Source organism: Eublepharis macularius, chromosome 2, assembly GCF_028583425.1.
Source record: "Eublepharis macularius isolate TG4126 chromosome 2, MPM_Emac_v1.0, whole genome shotgun sequence".
Lineage (NCBI taxonomy): Eukaryota > Metazoa > Chordata > Lepidosauria > Squamata > Eublepharidae > Eublepharis > Eublepharis macularius.
The window spans coordinates 167,711,398-167,730,107 of NC_072791.1; the positions used below are offsets into that span (position 1 = coordinate 167,711,398).

General features: G+C 40.8%; 1 protein-coding gene across 1 annotated transcript in view; it reads right to left on the reverse strand.

The window, feature by feature from the left end:
* The window catches only part of ITGB5 (integrin subunit beta 5), a 102,841-nt gene that overhangs the window by 67,267 nt on the left and 16,864 nt on the right, over positions 1 to 18,710 (reverse strand). The window contains exons 3-4 of the mRNA XM_054971479.1: positions 10,372 to 10,576; positions 2,150 to 2,399 (exon numbers count right to left, since the gene is read on the reverse strand). Of these exons, the coding sequence (XP_054827454.1) occupies positions 2,150 to 2,399; positions 10,372 to 10,576 (455 nt within the window). The remainder of the gene's footprint in view (positions 1 to 2,149; positions 2,400 to 10,371; positions 10,577 to 18,710) is intronic.

The window sequence follows — 18,710 nt, forward strand, 5'->3', positions numbered from 1 at the left end:
GGGGGTGGGGAGGGAGAATTAGTAAAAATTGCCCCTTTATTCATTTGTGGAATCTTTCCATGGGTTACAAAAGCCACTATCCATCAACAACTTGAATATCCCTTTTCCACATAAGATTAACTTCCTGTTTCCTTCACTGCTGATTACCAACAAATATAACAAGACTTCACAGATTAAAGATTCATAATACAGCAGGTGTGACAAAACTATTTATGCAAAACCAATATGTTTATATTCTTTATTCTGGCTGTATCACATCATTTTTCTTCCCATTTTTCTGGTACCAATCCTAACTATAGTCCAATCTTCTTTTCTGTAGAACCTCTAATATTAGAGCCCCTAATAATAACCTCTAATATTAGAGCTGAAGGCAGAAGTTTATCAGATATAATATTGCCAAAGGTTCATTTTTTAAAAAATCTTGAGATTTGTAAAAAGAAATCCCAATATTTCAAACACAGAACTGACCTATTATCAGAACCCATTTTGTTCCATGATAAATAATCAGTAGCAGTGAATCTGGAAGATTGCCTGAGCGAAAAATAGTAGAAAAATTGTTCAGAGTAGTATAACTTTGTTCACCCAAGTTTTAAATGCTGTTGAGCATCATCAGCCCAGTGCAGCTTGGTGATTAGCAAGCGGTTATGAAGTGAGCTGAACTTTGAATTGCTGGAAGGTATCTTTTGTCATTTTAGCTTAGCTCATCATGACTCCACTACAATTGTCCACAACTGTCTGATATAAAGTTGCAAAAATTAAATAATCTGTTTGTAAAAAGTGTTTTCACAAGACCAGATAGCAGAATAGCAGGGTAGCATCGTAAGAGGTACTGACAGCCCAATGCCATATATTTTTCTTTGGAAATGGCTATTTGAATTCAACTGAGCGTATTATGCTTAGGACTACAGTCCTGCTTCCAATTTCTAACAGTACTGCCAGCAGCAATCTGATCCAACGATTAATCAGAAAGAATAAAGCAGAGCCAGCAAGTTTCTCCATGGCTATAAAGCAGACAATAGAGCTACAAACATGACCAAGTGCTTCTGGAATCCAGGCATGTTCTTCCCATTCATTATTAACAATAAGAACAATCCCTCTTGTGATCTTCCAGTGTTTTACAAGCACCAGTCAATTCCACTAACCAGTACATGACTTGTTAATCTTACCAAACTTCCTTGTAAATTATATGTAAAATCAGATCTAAGGATAGACCAGAAGCTTACAGTCATTCAGTTGGCCTTCTGAAAGACAGACACCCCTCAAAACATGACATTTTCCTTTCCCTTCAGTCAAAAATCTACTGCAGACCCACACAACCTGCAATTGACCAAGCCAATACAAATCACCAGCCATATATGGTGGCCCAACAGAGACTCAGTAAGCCTCCCATTTCTACAAAAATTGGTTGTTGAGTCCTATTACACAGCTGGCTGACTACATCCACTTCCATGGGTCACACATTATACCTGGCACGGGAAGAGTTTTTTTGCCATACAACAAGAGGAACTGCTGTTGAAGAAGGTGCTAGCTGAGCAGACTTTTGTATCCTCGCCATTATATTCATATTACGCACCAAAAAAGCACAGGTCAAGAATACATATATTTTTAAAATGTAAAAAAACATTTTCCACTTCCTAAAATGAATATAATTCTATGTGAATTAATTTTTTTAAATTCACATGATGTCAGGCAACCTCCTGCACAAAATAACATATGTTGTGTACAAGTTTTCTGTGTATCTTCTCCACTGGCATAACAACTGTAGCACCAGGAGAAGAGAAGTAATTGCCTTGCACTGGCACTCAGTACTAAGGACACTTTAGAATATCAAAACTGGGTTTTCCACTAGTGCTAAGGGCTGTAGTCGGACATCAGGACAAGCTGATTAAACTAACCGAACTGCACAGGGGCATGACCACAGATTACTTCATTGCTTGCATGGTACTACCTCTCTTCATGAGTCAAGATTGATTTAAAGCTTCCTGGTTTGATCAGGCTCCACTTTGTCGATCTTTGTTCAAGCCTGAGCTAGTGGTAGAAAGCTAACTCATACGATCCAAGCCTAGAGAGGTTCTGTCAGTTGCTGGTTTGTTCTGCTCAGTACGAAACATCTGCATATATCCTTGCAAAGGACAAGTCCTGTGCTTACCCAGTGCAAGGATTGTTCTGGTATCTTGGCGCCGTGTATGAAAACGGAGAAATGTTCTTGTCCACAAAAGACCCAAACCCAAGGCGGAAATTGCTGGTGAGCTTTCCCATCTCTTCAGCCAGCTTGGTTCCCAGGTTCCGAATTGTGTCCAGATCATCCTTCATGGAAAGGGAAAGATCCATCAAATAATACAGATCCACAGGATAGTCCTCTACCTGCCGAACCTGCACATGGAAAGAGGTTGGATCGCCTGTGGAAGCAGTGATTGTGATATATTAATAAGCAAAACAAGCAAAGTGTTCTCCTTCTTTGGCTCTGGATTTACTCAGTTTACAATATCAATCACCAAAAATAGATGGAAATTCATGTTTGAAGTATGAATACTTCTGCAAACTGTTTCCTGCTGTAACATGTAATTGATAAACTATGCCAAAAATTTAAACAGCATTCTTTTTTGTACCATATGTAAGTAATTCCATCATTATTGGCTAAAATCACTGCAGTCTGACAACTGGGGCAAAGGGGAGATGTGAGAATGAAGATATGCTCCATGGATCTTTTATATGAATTCTTCCATTAATGTAAATTTCTACTCTGTCCTATTCCAAATGCTGGAAGTGACAATAGTGACTCCCATTCACAATACTGCTTCACTGTATTGATCTGACTGCCCTCCATTCAGAGTCAAAAAGGCAGCCAAGTCCTGACATATCCAAGGTCAAGCTGTGAGTTGGGATACTACTTGGCTGAATGTACATACGCATGTGTCATCAAGTCGCAACCAACTTATGACAACCCCAGCAAAGCACTTTCAAGTCAAGTGAGAGGCAGAGATGGTTTGCTATTGCCTTCCTCTGCAGAATCTTTCTTGGTAGTCCCCCATCCAAGTACTGACGCTACTTGCTTCCAAAATCCGATGAGATTGGGATATACCATGCCACCTTCCCTCCTAATGTGGCTCAACAGATCTGCAATAAATGCTAATTCTGGAGTAATAAATTGGAGAAGTTGCAAATTCCTGGCTGAACCACACCCAGTCATGGGTGGAATGGAGCTCTTGGAATTGTTCCAAGTAATCCCTGTGTCTCAGTTTTTGTTTCCCATCTGAAAAAGCAGCAGCAATCTCACAAGGTTCTTATAATAACAAATATCATGCCCACGCTGCCATTTTGTGACCTGAAATGGTCTTGGGGAGTTGTTATTTGCTTCACAGGAGAAATGGACAGGCAATGCACTAGTACACATAAAGACCCTGATGAGCAAACAAGTGGCTCCCTGAGGCCATTTCTCAGAGGCTTAGGAAAGGGGGAACAAAAGGCAAGTGAATGAAGGCTGAGAAGTGGGGGCAGAGAAGGCAAAAAGAAAAAAAGAAAGAAACTGAGGAAAGAAGGGGCAGAAAAAATTAACAGAAGGAACAGTGACAAAGGGATAAATAGTGGAGCAAAGACTGCTGGGATTAGAGAAGGGAAATTTGGACTGGCTTAGCTGTAGCCATCTTTATATCAAAGTCTCCATGTGCATGTCCTTCTTGGCAACAAGATGCAATAAAACTGAAATGACAGAGAATCCATATACACATAATAATAATAAAAAGATTAGAGCTTTGCTTGGAGCAGGAGAAAATAAATATTACTTTCTACAATTTTACATGTTATTACCACTGCTTTTAAAAAGCTACAATGTTTTCATTATGGAATGAATTTAATGATATGTTTTTTCCAAGTAGGAATTTCCCCTGCAGCCTAAAGAGTCACTGTGTAGAGATGATTGATGTGACAGATGGCTCCATTCAAGAAAAGCTTTTTTCATTCTACAATTGCTAACAAACATGGGTGGTTTGTTTCCCTGTAACCCTGATTTTCTCCTGGACAATGGTGATGCATTATGAGTTAGATGGCCTTAACGGCACAAACAGGCTTGGAAACCAAAAGGAAACCAATTTTCAATCTATTTTCACAGTATAGCATTAACCAAGCATATAACCAGCCCCCATCTCTTTTGATTTGCATAATCTGCTAGATTCAAGCAACTATCGATATAATATTAACACACCTTACTCTAAAAAAGTTGTCAGGACTTATCAATTAGTACAATTATAAGAAAGGCTTGCAGTGTATCATAGATCACCCATAGCTCAGTGACAGAATATTCTGCATCAAAGAATGTCTTCTGCAAAGTGACCTCCTATTGAAAGAATCTCAGGTAACACAGCTAGGAAAGATCTCTGCCTGAAAATTCACACCTGGCAAAATCAAAGTTTTGCCTCAGTATAAAGCAGATCCACATGCTCCTGTGGATTTGCATTAACATTTAACATTTGAGAGGTGAAAGCACATCAGCTAAAGAGCTTGTTTTTCAATTAGCATACTGTGAACTAAATTAGTTAAAACACATACCATTAATGGGTGTGATTCTGAGAAAGCAAGAGACGGACCATTTTTGCGCCTGGCTGCAACAGACCAGAATGCTAAGTGACTAAATACTTACAGATGATTGATTAAAATGTCTCATCATTTCAAATTCTGAGGGAAATCAACAGTCTCCCTAGGATGACTTCAGTAATGACAAAATACAGGTCTGAATTCTGTATATGAACTTGTATTTCTCAGGGAAGAAGCACAAGGGCCTCTTTATTAATAAGCAAACAAAATCAGCTCCTTTCCCTTGCAACACTCACAGAAAGGGAGGGATGGAGTGGGAAATCACTACTTCTGTTATGGTTTGCCTGGTCTGTAACACAAATATTCCAGGCGCATAAACAAATGTTTAATGAATCAACTCTTTCATATTTGTCTTTAACTTCATTACAAAGAGTCCTTTTTGTAACTAAATATCAAAAGGCCAAATATTTTGGTACAATGGCTGAAACTGCATTAATGCCTCTTTCTCAGTAAAAATAAAAAATATAAATTCCTGCCTTTTCTATTTTATTTTTCATCTTAATGGAAACCAAGTAATAACTTTAGCTTCTAGATCACAAGTTTAAATCTTACTATCAAAGTAAAATATTGTTTGAAGGGAAGTCTGGATTATTATTAGGTTTGGATCATATTACTGTTAGGTGGATCTGTAATTGGTTGACAGATCGTAACCAAAGAGTGCTTGTTAATGGTTGCTCATCCTCTTGGAGAAAAGTGACAAGTGGAGTGCCTCAGGGATCGGTCCCGGGACCTGTTCAACATTTTTATAAATTATTTGGATGAAAGAATAGAGGGAATGCTTATTAAATTTGCAGATGATTCTAAATCGGGAGGGGTAGCAAATACAGTAGAAAACAGAGTCAGGATACAGGATGATCTCGACAGGGGAAAACTGGGCTAAAACAAATAAAATGAATTTCAACCAAGATAAATGTAAAGTTCTGCCTTTAAGCAGGAAAAATCAAAAGCATAATTATAGGATGGGGGAGACTTGTCTTGGCAGTAGTAAGTGTGAAAAGGATCTAGGGGTCTTAGTAAACCACACACTGAACATGAGTCAGCAGTGTGATGTGGTAGCTAAAAAGGCAAATACAATTTTGGGTTGTATCAGCAGAAGTGTCCAGATCACACGGAGTGATGGTATTGCTCTACTCTGCTCTGGTTAGACCTCACCTAGAGTATTGTGTTCAGATTTGGGCACCATAATTTAAGAAAGATATAGACAAGTTGGAACGTGTCCAGAGGAGGGCAACGAAGATGGTGATGGGTCTGGAGACCAAGTCCTATGAGGAAATGTTGAAGGAGCTCAGTATGTTTAGCCTCGATAGAAGGCAACTGAGAGGTGATATGATAATTATCTTCAAGTACTTGAAGAGCTGTCATATAGAAGAGGCATGAAGTTGTTTTCCACTGCCCCAGAAGGTCAGACCAGAACCAACAGCTTGAAATTAAATCAAAAGAGTTTTCGGGTAAATGGAAGAACATTCTGACAGTTAGAGCGGTCCCTCAGTGGAACAGTCTTCCTTGAGAGGTGGTGGGCTCTCCTTCTTTGGAGGTTTTTAAGCAGAGGCTAGATGGCCATCTGACAGCAATGTTGATTCTGTGAACCTAGGCAGATCATGAGAGGAAGGGCAGGTTACATCAGTGCTTAGTTCTCATCGCCTCTTCTTACATGCCCAGGGTAATGCCGATCACCACATTTGGGTCAGGAAGCAATTTTCCCCAGGCCTCTTTGGCTAGGGATCCTGACAGTGTTTTGCCATCTTCTGGGCATGGAGCAGGGGTCTCTGGGGGTGGGGGGGAGGTACTTATGAATTTCCTGCATTGTGCAGGGGGTTGGACTAGATGACCCTGGAGATACCTTAAAGACCTATGATTGTATGATTCTAGGGTTATCAACCCTGTGTTGAAAAATTCCTGGAGATTTGGGGAGGAGAGTTTGGGGAGAGTGGAGTTTGGGGATGGAACTCAGTTGGGTATAGTGCCATAGAGTAACCTCCAAAGCAGCCATTTCCTTCAGGGGAACTGATCTCTGTAGTCTGGAGATCTTCTGACACATCTTCAGCCCCCCACCCCACCCCCAGAGGTTTGCAACCCTAATTATTATCCTAATTATTATACAAAATGCAACTGGAAAACCTCCTGGATTTCTGCAGAATAAGTGTAAGGTGAGATGCAGTGTTCTGACTTGTCATTCCCTAAATCTTTATAATTATCCTTCAACCTAAATTTCAGCATTCCCTCTTGGATCCCTCTGGACAAAATTCTTTTCTTGCTTCCAGTTACCCATCTATAAATGAGGAAATACATACAAGAAAGAGAATGTGGATGTTGTTGCACTATTTGGGAACAGTGACCACAATGCTACTAATTTCAGCTTTCTTGTCAATAGAAAGTTACTCCTAAGGTCCAAAACATTAACATTCCTTATGTATGCATAACGCACACTTGTGCTACTGGCCCCACATGCAAGAAGTGAATTCACTGCATGAAGCATGGGAGTGCGTGCACGTTTTTTGTGCCAAAAAATAGCACCAGCAATTGGCAGGCAGAGGGGCAAATCACTGAGAGTTTGACCACTATCAGGGGGCTCTTGGCAACCAGATAAATATATTTTGTGACTAAAATCAGGCACTGTGCCAGAAGAATGGAGAGTAGCAAATGTTACACCAATTTTTAAAAGGGGGCACCAGAGGGGCACTTGGAAATTACAAGCCAGTTAGCGCAACAAGCAAATGAGCAGAAACTGTAATCAAAAATAGAATTATTAGGCACATAGAGAAACAAAGCTTGCTGAGGAAAAATCAGCATGGCTCTACAAAGGAAAAGTCCCGCCTCGCCAACCTTTTGGAGTTCTTTGAGAAAGTGCACAAACATGTTGATAACAACCAAGAAGACACTATATACTTTCAAAAGTCTTTCAACAGGATATCTCACAAAAGATTCTGAGTAATCTTAGCAGTCATGGGATAAGAGGATGGGTCCTCTTATGGATAAAAACTGGTTAAACAAAAAGAAGCAGAGAGTAGAAACAAATTGAGAGTTCTTACAAACTGAGTGAGTGGGCAACAATGTGGCAAATGAAGTTCAATGTAAGCAGGTATAAGGTGATGCACACTGGAACAAAAATTCCCAACTTCAAGTATATGCTAATGAGGTCTGAACTTGCCGAGACTGAGAGAGAAAGAGACTTTGAGGTTGTAGCGGATAGCTCAATGAAAGTGCCAGTGAAAAAGGCAAAACCTTTGCTGGGGCTTATTAGGAAAGGGATTGAAAATAAAACAGCTAATATTATAATGCCCTTGTACTGATCTATGGTGTAGCCTAATTTGGAATACCGTGTACAGTTCTGGTCACTATATCTCAAAAAGGAATTTGCAGGACTGGAAAAAGTACAGAAGAGTGCAACCAAGATGATTAAGGGGCTCGAGCACATTTCCTATCAGGATAGACTGAAGAGGGTGGGACTTTTCAGTTTATAAAAGAGATGGCTAAGCAGGGGACATAACAGAGGTTTATAAAATTATGAATGGGGTAGAGAGAGTAGACTAATGGACCTTTTTCTCCCTCTCCCAAAATACTAGAACTCAAGGACATTCAATGAAATTGATGGGCAGTAGACTCAGGATGGACAAAAGGAATTTTTTTTTAAAAAATCAAGTGATTAAAATGTGGAAGTCTCTACTAGAGGACGTAGTGATTACCACAGGCATAGACAACCTTAAAAAAAATTGAGAAATCCAGATTTGGTTTTCAGGGATTCCCCCCTCCCCCCAAAATCCCAGGATTCCTGAGATCCGGGAAATCCAGTGAAGACAGATCAGAGATTTATTCGGCCACTATTTCCTATGGAGAAAACTATCTGGGGGCTATCCAGGGAAATGTAGGGGAGGCATTTTTCCAAGCAAACTCCACTAAATTTGCAAGCACCTACTCCTGATTGTCCTGTAAATGCTATGCAAGTTTCAGAAAGACTGGACTCTGGGGTGTCTCCTGTTGTCTCAATTATTTCCTATGCGGAAAACATTTCTAAGCAGGCTCTCAGGCAGAAACACACAAGGGCAAGGCTGCCAGTGGCCAAAGGCACATTCCCAATGGCAAGAGGAAGCCCAACAGAACCAAGGGGACTAACATCAAACCAGAGAATCATGTCAAAACAGACAATTCCACCCAAACCAAACTGAAGCAAAGGACACTGTTGCAACTTAGCCAAAATGAACTGGTGTCACTCACAGAATCCTTCCTCCTGCTTCTGCTTCACTCTTCCCTACTTCCTCTCCCTCCCCTCTCGGGGAAAAAAGTGGGAGAAGCCCAGGAAAGGGCCAGTTAGAAGTTGAAGCCATGTGTCTCAAATTTATCTAGATTTACTTGAAGGTCTGGGATTCTCTGATTTGATTAGGGAAAGCTGGACAGGCAAAAATCCAGTTTTCCCCTGAGTCCCAGATCCTAACTGCACACCCCTGGAGGACAGATCTTTCAGTACTGCTAGCCATGGGGACTAAAGGATACCTCCACATTCAGAGGCTGTAAACCTCTGAATACCAGTGTTGGGAGGCAACATTAAGGGAGGGCCTCAGCCTCCAGAATAACTGGCTGGTCACTGTGTGAGACAGGATGCTGGACTAAATGTATCACTGGTCTGATCCAACAAGGTACTTCTTATATTCTTAGAAGGAACCTTCTCAGGAATATTTTATCCTGCAAAGGTTTAAAACACTAACCTGGATAATTAATACCCAGTGTTGGCCTATCTCTTTACTCATTTAAATGCTACTGGTTGCACTTTCTAATAGTTGAGAAACAAGTGCTATTAACCTAAACTACAAGAATGGAGGAATAACAGAATCCCCAAAATTGTAGATCTATTTGTCTTTGAAATATTATGACCAAAATCTGCACTACTGCTAAACAAAATGATCAGTTCAAAGGTGTGCCATAGCTCAGTGGTTGAGCATATATTTTGCATGCACCCCTGGCATCTCCAGCTAAAAAGAATCCCAGGTAGCAAGAGTGGGGAATGCAGGGCCGGAGAGTTGCTACCAAGCAGAGGAGAGAGTGCAGGTCAAGACTGACCAGTGGAGTGACAGCAGGGGCATCCCTTCAGTTCAAAACAACATCTTTAAAAGAAACACTGTTGCTTGGGACAGTTGTTCAATTAACTGAAGTTAAGAAAGATTAAGAGACCAATATAAATCCCAAACATTACTCCCCCTTCTAAAAGTTGTAGTTATTTGCAGACTGAATCTTTGATCCACATCTGGTTGTGGGCAACTAGTAGTGCTTAACATCTAAATTTAAAGGGGATTATGCATACAGATGCTCCACAACAGATACATCCAGGGAGTGTTGCCTAAACTGCTTAATATTCAGATTACATATCTGAAAGACCTTAAGTCTTACTTCTCTATCTATGAGCATCACAACTTTGGATACTGCAGAACTGTGGAGAGAAGTGGAGGGAGAGCAAGGCGCTGATGGGAAGAATTGAATTTCTTATATACATAAGAACTAATGAGCTAAAAATCTGACTTCAAATCTCAGTTCCCAAAACAGAACGAGGCCTTGTTTCTTAACTGCATATCTGTGTACATGAATCTGACACACTATCATTTGCTCCAAATGTTATTGTAAAGAATGCTGTCATTCTTTACAAAATGCAGGAAATAGTTTATAAACTAAATATGAGTTTTAATAAAAATACTGAAATCTCAATTGTTTATTTTAGTAGCACATGAAATATTCTGTTTGTCCATATCCATATCCATATCAATGCTAACTCTATAAATAACATAAATAACTCACCAGGCCGTAGATTGAGAGAAACCTTTTGAGGAATTATCTGGGTAACGTCTGAATGAGTCACACTAGAGCCTTTTCTGCTCAAAGGAAGGTTCTTCACTATATTAAGACTGCTTTTTGTACTCTCATAGTGCCCTGCACAACCGCTGGCAATCAGATTTTCAATGAAGTCACATCTCGAAGTGATGGATTTTTTGCTGCCAAATTCCTGTGGGAATATGGAGGTGAAGAAGAGAGGTTTTAAAAACCAATCAATTTGCCCAAGAACAATTTTATTATAACATTTGCATCCTGCCTCTCCTGCTCAGAACAGCAAACATGTTTTGGTTTTTTCCTCCCATTTTTTCTCACAACCAGGCTATGTGGAAGGTCAAGTTGAGAAAGGGGAGCTTAGATCCAACAGAGGATTTTCAGCTGGCAGAGAAGGATTCTCACCAATTCTCCCCTTCCAGTGAAGACCTTAGACTACCCCCTTATGCTGTCTTCAGGGGTCTTTGGACATAGGGAAGTATTTGGGGGCTGCAGCAAGAGGAAGATGAATAGAAAGCTACACTTCATGGATGAAATCCTGTGTGTCCATGGAAATAATTTACTGGATCCAACCCAGTGTCATAGAGAGACAAGATTTGTCTGAGGGATAGTACAACAATGAGAAGGAAGAAAAGGTCTGAACACAATACGAGCTAAAGTGTAGAAGTGTTAAAAATCAATTACCGTTTACATGGTCAATTAGGTAAGCAGAATATGGAACTTAGAAAGCTATAGTCTAGACTGCAATGGTCATAACGAGAATAGGCAAACAACAGGCTGTTGGTTCCTCTAAGTCTTTATACCAAACCCTTTGGTTGTTTAGATCCAGACTTCTTGTTCTTCGAAGAGGGAAAAACAATTTTAATCGAGAAGACTGACTGCAGGTATAGGCAAACGTTTTAGCCACTATCTATCAAATATCTAGTTTCTTGCCATTTCGGGTTAAATAATATTTATATAGAACTTTTTCTAGGTGCTCAAAGTTCTTTACAAAGTGCCTTGATGATCCGTACAAGAATCATAAAGGTAGGTCAGAAATTATCACCCCCATCTTGTAGACAAAGGGGCTGAAAGAGAGCAGTTCACCAAAGTGAGATGTGAATAGAACTGAACACTAACCACTCTTAGCACTACGACACTTTTTAAAATAGTCTTTTTAAAAATTAGAAAGCTTTTTCATATTTTTATGAATATTTAAACAATATTAAATAAATTATTCTCATAGTCCCTGTCTTACTATTTAGGATATTTCACAGGAATGCAAACTCCTGTCAAAATGAAATTATATCTCTTTGGCTAGAACTCTTATTTGGAATGTGAAGTGAAAGTCTAGCTTGTTCCAAACAGTGACATTCCAGTATGTTATTAAAACTAAAGGATGAGGACAATGTTTCTGTGTGTCACGCACATGTTCATTTTGTGTTAGAAACTATATCAGAAGAAAAATGAAAATATCTTCACATCAGATTACCAAATTACAAACACAGCATCTTGCGTATTAAAATAGAGCGAAATTAGACAATTGTCTGTGGATAGAGTATTACAACTTATATTTTCCCTCCCACAGTTCCTCCACTTACACACAAAAAAGGAGGTTTCCAGTTATAGCTGAAAATTGTTTCCTCGGTTCATTAGATAAGCCTTCATGATTAAAAACAACAGAAGCACACATTTTCAGCAGATTTTTTTTAAAGGAGTGAGCAGCACAAAGGCCAAGAGAATGTCACAAATCAAATTGTGCTCATACCAAGTTGTGCTGTTAGCAGACAGACAGACACAGATACACAATCAGACTTTATGATAGTTACTCTTCTAAGTGAAGATAATTTCTTCTTTATGGTGAAGCATTTGATCATTTTATCCTCCACCTACAGTCCTACAACCCAGACACAAACTTATTACCTCAGTGAGAACCATACCACGTTTTAAAGTAAATTGGAGGTGGTATATAAACAGACTAACTAAGCCCTTGACTGTACACACTGTTCTCCTATCCTTGTCTCTGACCAAAAATTGTGTAGGGTTTTAATGTACTACAAAGCCCTATTGGATTGGATATGGCAGTTGTATGCAAACAGTGGCCACTGTCCATTCCCTGGAGGAAAAAAAACCACTATATGTTTCCTCTTATTTATTTATTTATTAGAAAATTTATGTGCAACCTCTTCAGAGATCTGCTTGGGGAAGCTCACAAAGTACCACATTATCAATATTAAAACAAGCCATAGAAACAGCATTTAGCAGGCTAGTTGCCTTTGAAACACTGAAAAATGTTAGACTTCTAACACAGGACAACTGGTGGCTAGAAACCTGCAATTCAGTACAGTATACGCAACACAAACTAACTGAGTCCCAGATCTACAGAGCACAGCTCAGGCAGACAACAGCATCAGGATAACAGGAAAAAATGCTTATGTGGGATCAAATCTATTCCTTTTTTAGCAAAAGGACTGCTTTTAATTGTGTGTTTATGTTCATTGGCAGTCCTAAACTTTGTTTTATTATTTTTATTTTGTTTATTTATGTTGTAAGCTGCCTTGAATTACTGCAAGGTATAGAGGCAGTTAATAAATGTGTTTTTTTAATGTAATTGAAAAACTGAGGTCCAGAAGTTAAGGTGGTTTAGGAAGTTTTTCTGTAGCATCTACTGGTTTATAGCTCCATGTCCATGTGATGGTGGAAAGTGCTATCAAATTGCAGCCAACTTATGGCGAGCCTGTAGGGTTTTCAAGGTAAGGGACATTTAGAAATTGTTTGCCATTACCTGCCTCTGTGTAGCGACCCTAGACTTTCTTAGTGGTCTCCCATCCAAGTACTAATCAGGGCCAATCCTGCTTACCTTCTGAGATCAGAGGAAATCAGACTAGCCTGGGTCATCCAGGTCAGGGACCATGTCCTTGTACTATAGCTTAAAAGATTTTTCCATACAATTTACTTCAATTATCTATGCTTCTCCCTGCTTGAAATGCTATTTGGGGATTTTTTCTCTCTCTTAGGATAACATCTGAATCCCATATTCATGGGCTGATAAACTAAGCATTGACAGTTGCTCACCTGTGGTGTGTGGCATGAACATATTGAAAACATGTTGAGGGTCAAGCAAAAACATGACAGAAAACTCAGCTATCCAAGAGATATATGGCAATTCCAAACAATCATACGAAAATATGATAATGTACGTCCATTCTAAGAAACAGAAGCAAATCATTCATGTGCTGGCGTGTCATTTACCCCACGCTTTCTCCACATTTAGGACCCAAAGCAGTTTAAAACATTGTTCGCCCCTTCTCCATCATAGGCCTAACCTGTGAGGTAGGATAGGTTGAGAATGAGTGAGGTCACCACCAAACTTACATGGCAGAGTAGGGATTTGAACCTGGGTCCCTCAGATTTATACTATTAAGGTTTTTTTTAAACTATGCTGTCTGCCACAGAGAGGATATGTGCACTGAGGCAGAGAAAGAAGGTATCTTTTTTTTAAAGAAAACACAAATACAGCCAATTGCTCGTACTGATATCCTTCCTGTATCTGTAATATCCCTATCACTGTAAAAATCCTCACACACTTTTGGCACAGATTACAAAACAAACATTACTGCCAAATCCTTGTTGACATCTTACTGACCACTATACAAGCATTTTTTTTAACATTACAAAACCCAGAAATAGATCAAAACTACATCTCCAGAACCAAAAAGAGTCATAACGGCCCATATGTTCTTTCGCTGTCCTTTCTATAATGTGATCCACGCTGTGCATATCCTTCCATTACTGGAGCATTCTACAGACACTTCTGAGTTGGTCAACAGAAATAGGCTTCTGTCTGATGAAAGTACGGAGACCACTCGGCAGGTAGCCAAGTTTTGCTCACAAGCAATTAAACTTCGATCTTCTCACATCTTGCCTGGCAATGTTGATGAAGAATTGATTGTAATATCTAACACACAGGGCTGGCGCCAGACTTTCTGGCGCCCGCAGCCACGAGTGCGTGTGCTGCGTGTGCGCACACCTCTGACTGCGTGATGACATCACGTCATCACGCAGCGCAAGATAGATGGGGCGGCGTGCGGAAGCTTCTCCGTGCTCCACACACCGCCCCAGCAGCTGCTAGCAGCTTCTGCACCCGGCTGTGGCGTGTGGGGGCAGAGGAGCACACAGCAGAGCTGGCATGGCTGGCTGGCCCATGCCGCTGCCACGTGCCTCATTGGGCGGCGCACGGAGGCTGCTCCGCATGTCGCCCCAGCAGCGGCTCGCGGCTTCTGTGCACGGCCAGGGCGTGTGGGAGAGGAGGAGCGTGCAAGCCAGCCCCATGCAGCCGCCGCTGCCACGTGCCCCAGCCGGGTGCAGAAGCCCCGAGCCACTGCTGGGGCGGCGCACAGAGGCTGCGCCCAGCTGGGGCATGTGGCGGTGGTGGTGGCAGTGGCGTCAGCATGGGGCTGGCTGGCGGCAGCAGTAGCTGCAGCCCAGTCATGCCAGCTTCGCTGCGCGTGCCTCAGCCCCCGACACCCCCTCCGGCGCCCCTCCAGTTCCCTCGCGCCCGAGGCCACCGCCTACCTGGCCTCCATGGGCCTCCATGGGCCCTGCTAACACGTCATCTTAGCCATACTTTGTCTGGAGTTGTGCAAACCCTTATCTTCACTTATAGTAAGTCCTGATTTAAATTGTGGTATGCCATTAAAGGTATTTGAATTGAATTGATTTAAATTGTTAGATGTTAGTTGGCATATTCTGGCCTTTTAGTAGCACTGCACTAGTATGTTTTAGTTTCTGAGTGGTCCTGATGGACTTCTTTTAATTTTGCAAGTTAGTGCTTGTTATGAATTTATGTACCCACATATAGACTTGTTACACTCTTGCTGTATTTTATATATGCTATATTCTGGTTGCTTTTATCTCATTCCTCTCTGTAATGAAGAAAGATAATGAGTCATAAGTTTTTCAAGGATGGAGGATGGAGGAAAAGAGGACATATGATGCGACCTTGCCACTGCTCGTCAGAAGACTAGACTATTCAGGTAACTTCACCACCGTACAAACCAACACTGCAAAATCTATTAGCCATTATTTCCTTTTCAAATCTATTGAACTATCCTTCATGACTACTCAAGAAGCACATTGAACAAAATGGAGAGGAAACCTGCTAAGCACGTATAAACACCCTATAAGAACGCAAGAGATAAGCAAGGAGGGTTCCCGGGGTTCAGAAACATGCTGCTTTAAAAGAAGAAGAAAGTGTAGTCACGCCATTTCCTTATCAGAGACTGATTCATGATGAGTGATGATGACCACTTTCCCCCTCCCGAAAACGTAAATCTAATCTATCATTAGTGGTCAATCTGCTGTCTCCGTGCAATGTTACATGCTGGACCCAGGTGGGTCTGGTTAAGGCATGCAGTCTTGTCCATACTACGTTATTGTGTGTTACCTAGTGGATAAGAAGTAAACCCACACCCAAGGCACAGTAAACAGCAAGTAGCACTATAACATACTTTGGACTGGACTTTCACATTCTTGCAAAGAAAAAAAAGGGAGGCTATCAGTGGCCTAAATTCTTGACACTGAATAGGCAGTCCCACAGGTCAGATACGGCCTGCTGAATCTCTCAAAGTTCACTGAAACACTCCCACCTTTAACTGGCAGCTCCTGAAAACTTATTTCTAACAGTAGAGGAAACCAAATTTTGCTTGCAGAGTGCCCATATTTTAAACAAGGCTGTTGTGCTCCATTAATAGCTGCTGGCCTTCATGCAATCAGTACAGCACAAACTTCTAATCAAGGCCTGCTGGTGAAGCAGAAATATACTGGGTTGCACCTCTCTAGATGATCCTATACACTGATTACAGTTTCAGCTTCCATGTTTTCCCACAGGTCTATGTCCCCTTTCTCCATTCATTCTTGGCTCAGTTGTCAGGTAGTGCCTGGCAAGCAGTGGGAGGATTGTGGGGGGGGGGGCAGTGTCCCAGGACAAAAATTAAAAAGAAAAATAAGACCTTGTTTACTTATAGGAGGTTCTTATCATAGAGTTCTGGCAATTCCTAGAGCTACCTGGAAGTATGGTAAGAACTTGTAGCTTTGCCATAAAGTGTTTCTGAGAGCTACTCTTTGTTACTTATAAGTAGATGAGGCTGTATTTTTCTTTTAAATTATTCTCCTGCCACTGCTTCTAGTAGCACCCAATACAGAAAGAGTCACAGAAGAACGTACCAAACAACAAGAGCAAACCATGACCTACTTATTATTATTACAATTTAAAGATACAGTGTAACAAAATAGACAAAAATTTCTTTTATATCATAAATCAGTATCAGTTCCAGAGAACTCTTAAGCAATTATATTGCTGACAACAGTCAATATACAGAAGGTACGGTACATGAAGCAGCTAGCAGCAACATACAATTAATAGAATTCAAAGTGCAATAGTGCTTATAAACTCTTTGTTTTAAAGTGCAAACGCTAGCTTCGAAGAACCGCACCTCCTTAAACCACAGAGTACAAACCATAAATTCATAGGTAACTAACTGTAGCTCAGTAGTATAATCCAGATTCCAATATCAAAGGCAAGTTAAATGTCAATTTCCATGCACAATGGCCGCTTGCACACACCATTGAGCAAGCGGCCATTGTGCATGGAAACTGACACGTAACTTACCTTTGATTCATCTCTCTAGGTAACTGCCAGGAGGAAGAGGATATCAGAAATGGGTTTCCTCACTAGCAAACCCATTGCAGTTACTATCTATTCATTTAGTGTCTTCTATGTATGAATTGTTGACTGTATTTATGGAAAGCTTTTTGCTAATATTGGAATCTGGATTATACTACTGAGCTACAGTTTGTTACCTATGAATTTATGGTTTGTACTCTGTGGTTTAAGGAGGTGTGGTCCTTCTAAGCTAGCATTTGCACTTTAAGACAAGGAGTTTATAAGCACTATTGCACTTTGAATTCTATTAATTGTATGTCGCTGCTAGCTGCTTCATGTACTGTACCTTCTATATATTGACTGTGGTCAGCAATATAATTGCTTAAGAGTTCTCCTGAATTGATACTGATTTATGATATAAAAGAAATTTTTGTCTATTTTGTTATACTGTATCTTTAAATTGTAATAGTAAGTAGGTCATGGTTTGCTCTTGTTGTTTGGTACTGCTTCTAGTAGCAGCAGGCAACAAGACCTGGGGTGGGTATCCCTCACCTCCATACTACTGCTGCAGCGAACATAGTAGAGGCGGTTCTAGCTCCTGTTCTTCTCCCTCTCCTCATCCATCAGCCCGCCTCCTTGGTCTGTGTGGCTCAAGGAGGGAACAGTGGTGGCAGCTCCTTCCTCCCCCATCTTCCTACATAGCCGTTCTTCCACAGTTCACCGTGTGTGGAAGGTGGCTCCTGCTCCCCTGCCTTCCTCCAGCCACTAGCCAGGTGCAGACAATGTTCCATCATTTGGAGGAGGGATTTAGACACCCTTCCATTTTAAACAAAACTTTTCAGATTTTTCTGCAAACCTGGAAGTTTGCAGGAAAATTTATATTCTGTCTCCATGGCCCCAATCCGTGCATTTAAGAATCGCAGATAGGGCTACAGTTGACTATTAGAACACATGATGATAAAAAGCAAAGGAGACACTGAGTGAACCCACACCAAGGCCTAATCCATTACATGAGTTCTGACTTTATTGCCTCATCCAAATCAGGGTACTTATTCCTTTCCATCTGATCTGCAAGGGGGGAAATACTTGAGTCACTAACACTGGTTTAAACCATGCTGTGGTGTTTTCTGATCTGTATGCTATTTTTCTTTTTTTAATCCCTTGTAGGTTTGTTTGTTTCAAATATGTATGTGCCTGCCTGGCAAAATCAGGACAACAATAAAAGTAAAATCTATACAAGTAATAAACTGCTTTAAAGCTCATCAAAAATGAAATACTCTATTATGTACAATTCAGCACCCAATCATGAAGCCTCCAGGTTGATCCATACACAGTCTGAACAGTTTTGTTTCTCCTGTTTTCCCATAGGCACAGGCACCGGCCTTGACTCTTCAGGGAGCCTGTTGCACTGGACCAGTGTAGCAGCTAAAAAGGCCCAAGCCCAGATAGTATTGGATCATATTCTAGTCAAAGAAGGGATTGCTAAGAGATCTCGCTGTGAAGAATAAAGTTGTCATGGAGGTCTATCTCGGGAGAGACATTCCTTCAAGTATGTGAGCCCCTGGGTGACGAAGTGCTTTGGTACCGCTTCTAGTAGCAGCAGGCACCAGCACCTTAAGTTGGTCCCATAAATAAACAGGCAGCCATTGAAGGGACTTAAAAATAGGTG